The following is a 9,592-nucleotide window of genomic DNA, read 5'->3' as shown; positions in this document are numbered from 1 at the left end:
GTGTAGGACCTGCTAATATTGAGGAAGTTTGCCATATGACATGTTTTAGGATCATATTCCTAGAAAGGGCTTTGCTTTAATTATTCTAGGAATGAATTCTGGGCAAGTGAAGGAAACACTAGCTGCAGTATGCAACAGAAAGTCTAACTACTAGGAAATTAGAAAAAAATATTCCTTTTTTTCCTTCCCCAGTACTGTTATCAATGACTCAACAGCTTTAAGTTGTGATTGTTCTGTATAGTATATTTCTGGTTAGAAATGCTTGGGGCCTCTCATCAGGTTTTTCTGCTTTCATTGCTGCAGGGTGTGTGTATATGTGTGTATATACATACATACATATATATATATATATATATATACACACAGAAGAAAGAAACTCTGAAACTATGATAAAATGGTTGTAAACAAATTTAAGCTGGAAATAAAAAGGTTGCTATAATAATTAGGAATTAGGTCTGTCCTTAGTTATTCTGGAATGAGTATAATCCAGATGAAGATCCTTGCAAACTCTCTTATGGAATAGGTAAATTTCTATCACAAACAATTACTTGCAGCAGCAAGGGTGGGACTGGGTAACTGCTGAAGATCCTTTCAAGCCTATGTTCCCCTAACTGAAATGGCTTCCTGAAGGATGATTCACTAGCAGGAAATAGCAGGATGAAGGCAGCTTGAGGGAAAGCCTGTCCATAGAGTAGATGTAACTTGATGGTGCTGCCACTGGTGCAGTGGCATTCACATCTGCTGAGAACTTCACTAAGGCAGGGCTCTGTTTAGAGATATACCAGAGACATCTGAAATACGAGTTCAGATACACTTTTTGGGATCTCACTTGCAGACTCTGACCTCTCATGGGCTGATTTAATGTCGGGCACTAAGGCAATCTCGCTGTGCTTATTAGATGGGCTTTGAAATCTGGGTGTCATGTAAAAATCCCTTCACAGCAGAGAGCAACTAACTAATCAAAATTTAACTTGTTTCTGTATCTAATATTAATTAGGAATAGAACTAGGATGTGAAGAGAGGGGCTTTTGAGGATCTAGTTGCTCTGAGTTTGAAGTTGAAGGAATTGAGAGTTTAATCATATGCCGTGATTTCCAGTGAATTTAATACAGTCATATTTCCAATGGTATTTTTTTACTTTCCTGACTGAAAATCTCAATGGGAGTATGAAGTGAGATCTGAACTTAACCACAAATGTACATCTCATGCCTTGCCCACTATCATTGTAATATGCCAAAAGCTACTTACCTTACATGCTTGCAGGAAGGGTGGCCTTGGCAAAGGAATATAGCACAACATAGCAAATGTTTACGTTAGTTTCCTGCAAGCCTAATTCTCTCTTTCAAGAAAATCTAGGAAGCTGGTTCAAGTTTTCTTCCCTTTGATATGGCTAGCTTGCTTCCTCAGAAGTGGAGGATGGAAGAGAATGCATTAGAAAAGAAAGTACCTGAAGTAGTTTGAGTTTTTTTGGTTTCCACATTTAGAGGGAAATTAAGATCTGTTTTTAAGACATAAGCATTTCCTTTTGCCACTTTAAAGTAATTTTAAAATGCATTTGCCCATTTAAACAATGCAGACTGAACATGGATACTGAGTACTGGAACTTACCAAGCATAGACAAGCCAATTTTCTCTAGAACTGATCCCATATAAATTAGACAAGATGACCAGACGAGGTAGAGTGAGCACACTTAACACAAACAAGCAAAAAAACCCAAACCCCAAACCAATGTGTTCTAATGTAAATACTAGGGTAATGGGTGACTAACAGGTTTTTATCATAGTGCGCCCGCAGGACACATTTCCATGTGAAATACAGAGAGGACTTTTGTGGTTTCCATTAAAACTCCTGAAGCTAAAGCCCTCCATCTTGCTCAAGAGTCATTCCTCAGTGATGTTCTGTATTAGACAGCCATGAGTCACAGATGGAAAAGGCGATAACCTTGGTTGCCTAAAGCTCTGTACATACCATTAATATCCAGCACTAAGGAGTGAAAAAGCACTTAGTTGAGATGCATTTCCTCTGGCCAAAAGGTGAAAAGTTGATAAAATTCCTTTCATGCAGGGAACCTCAAATCTCCTCCTTGTTAGGTTTTTAGAGACTCTCATCAAGAAAATGCAGTTGTTTTAAATTTACTTGGTCTTTGATTGGTACTGTGCTTCAAGCCATTTAAAACCTGAAAGCTCAAATTACTTATAAAAGCTAATCAGGAAATCTTGCTGTAAGTGCATGTGTTACAATGAACTCTGGGCACAGCAAACATGAGCTTGTGATTTCTGTCTAGAAAAGTATTATCCACATAGTGTCAACAGCATGTGCTTGGGATATGTAAAATGACAACTACAGTCATCTTGATCAAACTCCAGAAGACTTTTTTGATTAAAGGTTTGCTGTCTCCCATGTAATTAAAACAATACTCTTGATTTTTTTTCCTTGATCCTTCCTAATAGTTTAAAGATACTAAAAATTCCATTAAATTATTTTACTCATACCATCACAGTGACTATTGAACAAATTGGCAAATATTTGATTTACAGGCTTTCCAGTATTTGTTTCAAAGTTGTGTTTACTATGACGATAGTAAAGCTGTGACAGGAAGACTGTTCTTCTATTTTTGTCCTGGTTGAATTTGTTCAAGTTTCCTAATTTGGGAGGAGAAGACTTCTGCAGTTTAGAATTGCTGCTAGATCACCTGGAACATCTTTCTCAGGTGACTGAAGTTTCCTAGACACAATTACTTTGCCACCTCTGGTAACACAGATGATGAAAACATTAACTTAACTCCCAGCACTGCTACAACTATCTGTACATGTTAGAAATAGGCTCTAAAATATAGACCCCTATTTTGAAACTGCTTAGTTCATACCCACTGTATTTTGTTTTTGTATTTCCCTTCTACACCTCATGTAAAATCAATCTGAGAGATGCTAACGCAGATCTGAGATTCATTAGAAAGTCATTAATTATCCTAAGGGGATGTTACGGATAGGAACACTGTATATTTTGGGCTGTCAAGACAAATTTACCAAATGACTTTTCTGTAACCACCCTGCAACTATGGCAGGATAATGACAAAACTCAGTGCATGGTATTCCTCTAAATGTCGTGTTAAAAGGTTGTTAGTGGAAGTGTCTATGGTGATAATCAAATCGAGCCTCAAATGAAATTTGTAATTTAGATATAAAAGCAATTAAATTATTAACATCCCAAGGCATTTTTCATAAATTAATTTCCCAATTAAAGTTTTTATATAAACAGTATTCTGTATTGCATCTTCAACTGGACAGTTGAGAGTGGGCAGTCCTGAGTGGTTAGCTCTCCCTCAGCCATAGAAATGGGTCCTCTTAACTCTGACTTTCTTTCATCAGCCTTCTCCTAAAATTCCTTTTCCATTCCTTCCATGGTTTAAAGCCCAACTGCAAAATCTAATGAAAATATTCTAGACTGATTATAATCACCCCCTTGCTCAAATAGAGGTGTCATACTTTCTAGTGAAATCATTTCAGAAAGTATGGTTTTAGCAAAAATGGTATTTTCAAGAATACTCAGCTTGGCAGCAGCTGGTACCCAGCGATGTACTACTGTTGCCTCTTGCAGGCTGTACTAGAACAACGCAGTTAAATGAAGGCAATGCCTTGTTGGTTGTGGCAGCAGGACCCTTGTTTTCACTCCTTGAATTTTTTCAGTTTGAATATGCGTTGAGAGTTATTTGCCAATGCAGTTGCTTTCCTCGCTGCTCTTATTCTGTTCTGTTTATGCTACATTTGTGTTATTAGCTTTTGGGCATGCTAGTTTAGCTTTAAATTACATCATGCACTGCATTAATTAGAAGGAGGAATTGCAGTAATTTAGCCAGTGCTACATTTCAGTAACCCTACTCTGCAAACATTATCATATGTAACAAGATTGATCCCAGTGAGTTTATATTTTAAACGCACAAGGTCAAGCATGTCTTGTTTATGCTTCAAGGGCGTCTGATGGTTGGTTTTGCTGCTGTTAGCACCCATCAGCCCAAATTATCTCCATGTTCTACTAATTAGAAAAAGTACACTTTAGAGTTTTGCCATGAAGGAGAGAAGGTAGCTATACAGAAATTTTTCAGGCATTTGGATAATGCAATGCATTCATACACTGTTTCTCAACTAATGCTTTTCTGAACAGAAAGTTACAATGGACTATATAATGTATTAATAGTAAGTTTAAATGTCTCTCTATGTAGCTTTGCTTTCAGCCATCTGCTAAGCTCTACTTTTCCTGAAGTTTTCTCTGAGTTGTGTTGCTAAGATGTAAAACTTAGTAAGATTCTGATGATTTGCCAAAGCTGCTACTTCTAAAATATTTAACTATGGTAACAGTGAGGAAACAGCAAAACTATTAACAATAATCTTTACTTTTGACCTGTAATGTACAACTGCAATTAATGGGATGAGCACAGAGTGTTTCCTTGTGTGTGTAGCATCAGATCTTGGGCCCCTCAGGGACAAAGTCCACTCAGCCGAGAAGGGAATCTTGAGGAGGCAGTGGCTGGACACCTTGGTGTCTCTCTCATCCTAGTACTGATGTCCCAGAAGAGTTTCTTAGAACAAGGTAGGACACAATATAGTTGACTTGTGCCAGGCTTATTACAGAAGTAGCTGGAGAATTTACAGAAAAGCACAGATCACCTAGCGCTATCCCGTATCATTCATGTATTCCCTCAAACAGAGTACTCCATAGAGGTGGAAAATCCTTCCTTGGGCCTGTTTCAAACTGGAAATGGAAGCAATCTTTGGTATAATCTTAGGAGATCTCTGCTGAAGAAATACATTCTCAGAGCTTGTTTGCAGGAGTCTGAGCTTGTTCTCAGAAATCTGGCCAACTGCCCACTCAAGCTGTTGCTTGGGTGTCAGCTGGCTTTTATTAGTAAAGACTCGTGGGTGTGGGTCCAAAAAACAGTCTAAATTTTTAAGTGGATTTATATGAAGTTCTGCAAATTTAGATGCCAGGCTCAGAATAATTTTTCACATGCGAGCTTTCTGCTAAAATACTTACACCATCTTGAAAAGCCCCTTTATTATATAGTATGACTTTATAATACATAAAGGGTTGCTCATAGAACATGCATAGAATAGGATATATGTGTGTGTGTGTGTGTGTGTGTGTGTGTATATATATAGCATATATATTGCTGACTTGCTCTATATTGCTTATCTATACAAGCAATCAGAAAGGGACTGGACTTATATTGGTTTAACTGAAAACAGTCTGCTTAAAAGGAAGAAGAAATGAAAAGAGGGGCACAGCCGTTCAACTGTTTTTGCTGTTTATAAGATACAGCACTACAGAAAGCCTGAAGTGATGTTCTCTTTAAAATGATTTCTGTTGTTTCATTGGAGAGAGTAACTGAATTCGTTCATTGATTAACGTCAAGGTGCATGAGGCACACAGAGGAGATATAGATGGCCTAAAGTCCGACTCTTGTCACTCATGATGGCCATTCTTGTATCCTGTGAATGCAGACGCAAATGTGGAAGGAGCTGCAATATAATTTCTGGAGTAACTGTCTTTGGAAAGAGCCTCTTCTGGCCGTGTTACCTCCCCAGGCAATAAGAACTGCCTGATATATGGAGGATGCTCTTCTCCAAAGATGGTACTACAATCCAGGCAACTATGGCTCTCCAGAGCAGGTTTGGGTTAAACAGCTAAAATAGTAGTCGTCCTCCTTCACAGATTACTGATACAAGATGAACAATCCCAAACAACTTTCTCCCTATCCTAAATTGAGAGGTTAAGTACAATTACTAGGTCAGTTCTGCTTTCTGATAGAATACTGGGGTTACGAAAGCTGGGAAGTGAGACTTGCTGAAAAACGCAGAAAGGCTTAAAGGTTTATTGCCCTTTCGCCCCCCCCTTCTTTTTTGCTGTTTACTCTGATATGAACAGTCTCAAGGTTAGTAATAAATGTAATTATCGAAAAAAGTATATATTTTTCACCTGGAAGTGAAACTTTGACTTGTAAAATCATTGCTTCAAAGATGTTCGTAAGTAATTTTACTTGTGTTTCATTAGTATGCCCTCAATATGAAAAACTTTAATGTGAATATTAGTAAATAAGAATTGGCTGTACACGTCCTTGTTTAGTACAGGTATATTCTGCTAAGGAGTACTTGAACTTAAACTAAACGAAATCTGTATTTAGAGTCTGCATGACCTGCATTTTTGTAGTGGGTATAGGTCTAGCAGTTTTATTTTCTTTAACAGGCTTTGCAAATGCAGGACTAACACTCAGAATCTTAGAAAAGTGCTTACCGTGGAGGTGAATCGGGATACATGACATTGACCTGAGAAAGTGTATCCAGATAGGAACCGAAATCAAAAGCAGAGGGAAACTCCTCCATGCAGGTGGATCTCAGCTCTCCAAAAGAGCCACCATAAGAGAAGCCATCTGGAGCTGGAAAACAAGCAATTAATACTTCTTGCTCTTTTCCTTCATGGTGAATTCTCTGAGACTATATCACTGTTTATAACACTCCCATAAATCAGAAAATAAAAGCTATCTGAGGCAGAGGAATTACTGGTATTCTGGAACAATCAGGTTTCACAGGACATTTCTATTTCTTTAAGAGCAAGATAGCATCATCTGTAGATGAACCGCGATCTTTCAGGCTGTGGCACAGGGACTGTATATTTAGTGCTGCCCTACAAGATGCAACTGTCTAAAGGTTTTCTTGTGCCTCAAAGGTTGAAAAGGAGCGTCAGTACTGCTGCATGCAGCTTCAAAGGTTGCCAGGATTGCTGAAGTTCCCAGGAGCTGCATACATTGAAACCTTGCCAATTCTATGAAGGTTTTTAAAAGGAGGCTTACATATTTGATTGTAGGTATGTGTCTTGAGAAAATGCTGTTCTTAGTAAAAACACTCACAAGAAGGGGGAATACTGGAAAACAGTAGAGAAAAACACCCTGCTGCCAGCTCCAGGGCTTTCTTAATGCTTTCACACAAGAGTTTCATAGCTCCAGAAATACTAAGAAGTTAGTGCTATTTTCTGTCTTTGAGAATAGTAAAGTTAATACTCAGTATTCTAGGGTAAATTTCCATAAGGATGTCCCAAATTGTGGAAATGCAGCAATCTCTGCTGCAATTGTCTTCTAAATAAAGTGATCCCTCCTTTTTACCTGGTGCATTAAAATAGTACCTGGAGAGAAGGGCCAGCTTCTAAAGCAACATCAAAGTAGCGTCTCACTAAAGAGAGGATACAGGGCAAGACTCACTTGAACTGCCTGTTCTTCCATCTGGCAGTTTTCACCTCTGCCAATTTATTTTTGAGGAATTTACCAGGACGAATCCAGTTTATCATGCACTGTGCTTTCCTTTTGCTTGGTAAGTGAAGGAAGCCAACTTCACAGTGACTTCTGCTGCTGCCAGTGGAGGCATGCTGAGGTATTAGGATGGAGTGTGCCAATGTAAAATTTTCACTTGGGTACAGTGGCACATTTTAGTTTAAGATTATTGTTTTGAATTTCTCTGAAAATATCACCATGCTTTTCTTTTCCCATTTCGCTAGCACAGTCATTTCTAATAAGCAGTTTGAAAATTGTCCTTTATGTTTTCGCCTGGCTTCAGGGTTTTTAAAGGAGCTGAAATTAACATAGCAGTAGATTTAAATATAGTGGTTGAATCTTAATGGTCAGTATTTTATCATGCCAAAATATTACTGTTAATGGGTAAAACAGTAACTCCAATTTGGGCTTAACTATTCAATCCCAAATTAAGCTGCTGAAAAGTAGGAAAAATAAATGTTACAATAATAGTAACATTTTTCCCTCACTTTTCCCCCTCTGTACATTACCATGACAGTTTGCATTTCACTTGGAGTCTAAAATGTATTCCCAAAACGTAAACGTTAATCACTTAACTGGATAAATGTTTCTGGAAAAGCCAAAAATAATTGTTCCTGGTTCCAGGTGGACAAACCGATCCTAGGATATATGGGGGTTTTTACACATGGAAATTTCTGGTCTGAATAGTTAAATCAAGTCCAACTGACTGCAGTGGATTTTACCTCAGTAAAATCAAGATTTGAGTCAATACATTTTTATGTGGCTTACTATTATTAGTGATTAGTGATTATTATTATCCTTTCTATGTAATGAAAAACCCTCAACAGTATGCAAAGAACTGTACTGATAACAAACTGCAGATATAGGAGCCTAATCACAGATGATAAAATTGTTGGTGTTCCACTCAATTCATTAATCCATTTATAATTTGAATTTTTACTATGTAAAAACTTACAAAGTAAGTTTTTGCAACTGTTTTTTCCTTACATATAGAAATAATCAGATTCTGTTATTTCTTTGACAAAGTGGCTTTTAAATTCTAGTCGGCACACCTAAAACTGGCCAAAAATACAGTTCTACAATTACATCCTTCCTATTCCCAAATCCTTTTGAAGCAGGGGATTTTTGTTGGGGGTAGGAGGACAGGAATTGGCACTTTTTTATAGCATACCAGTCTCTTTAATGATGATGACAGTTGTAATGACATTTTGATGCCCTTTTGTTCTGTTTATATCTAGCTATTAACTTATGTTGTCAGAAAACAAGTCATTGCCTGGTCATTGTGGTAGGTTGGTGCACACTGCAGAAGTGAAAAGATTCCTGGCTTTCCAACAAATAGAAATTACCTATACCAAGGCTATAACGGGACATGAAAATAAACTTTCAGGAGTCCAGCTATGGAGAAGAAATCTTACACAGCATCAAGGGAAAATAGGCAGTTTAAGAAACACTGCCAGCATTGGCCTTTTTTATGTTAACCAGTAACTCTGGAGCCTGTACTACGTGAGCTCAGTGCCAGCACAAAGATGCTATTAAACTACAAAGCTGCCTGTGACCTACTCATCCTAATTTTTAATTTTTTTTTATCCCTTGCACATTTTTGTTGCCTGTAGCACCAGAAATTAATAAAATTATGTATTATCTTGCTATAACCAGCTATCTTACCATAAACAGCATCTCTTCGCAGCTGCGGGTGTCTTAACCGTCCGTCCTTTCGCAGACTGCCAACAATGATTGTAACACAAGACAGAAATAGTACAAGTCCGATCACTACTCCAGCCACCAGAAGGGGTGAAACAAGTAAACTGGTATCATTTCCGTTGTCACTGTAGCTGGGGAATTCACTGGTAGGGCTGCTCTGGTTCAAGTGAACTTCTGTACAGCAGGAGAGAAAGAATGTGTCAGTTGTAAAAAGAGACATGTACAAGGTGTGGTTACACAGATGCCAAAACTAGGGGCTTTCAAAGCCCTAGGAGACAGCCTGAGACAGATCCATTGTACAAATTCATGCTTTTATGGACAATCTATTTATTAGACCGATTTCTGGAGCTGTATGTAATTGACTCTGGGGGAGTCACTCAGCAGTTGTCTCCCTATTATTGGGGAATATCCTGCTGGAGTCAATGATGTATGTTGCATAATGGTAATTTTGCTTGCTTATTCCTGGAAATATTCTTTGTATCATGAATTGCTTGATGCTGAGAAGCGCACAAGGAGAAATGTGAAAACTCAGAAATTTGGGCTTTGAGGGGAACAGAGAAATTGTGTCTTACT

At 38.0% G+C, this 9,592-nt stretch overlaps 1 protein-coding gene across 1 annotated transcript in view; it reads right to left on the bottom strand.

Annotated features, from left to right (window-relative positions):
- Positions 1–9,239, bottom strand: part of LOC104546701 (protein BEAN1-like) — a 16,908-nt gene extending 7,669 nt beyond the window's left edge. Inside the window, exons 1-2 of the mRNA XM_010192148.1 lie at positions 8,984–9,239; positions 6,289–6,430 (exon numbers count right to left, since the gene is read on the bottom strand). Of these exons, the coding sequence (XP_010190450.1) occupies positions 6,289–6,430; positions 8,984–9,239 (398 nt within the window). The remainder of the gene's footprint in view (positions 1–6,288; positions 6,431–8,983) is intronic.
- Between the last annotated feature and the right edge of the window lie 353 nt (positions 9,240–9,592).

This window comes from Mesitornis unicolor, unplaced genomic scaffold (genome assembly GCF_000695765.1).
Source record: "Mesitornis unicolor isolate BGI_N332 unplaced genomic scaffold, ASM69576v1 scaffold49519, whole genome shotgun sequence".
Taxonomy (NCBI): domain Eukaryota; kingdom Metazoa; phylum Chordata; class Aves; order Mesitornithiformes; family Mesitornithidae; genus Mesitornis; species Mesitornis unicolor.
This window is presented reverse-complemented; position numbering and strand designations above follow the sequence as displayed.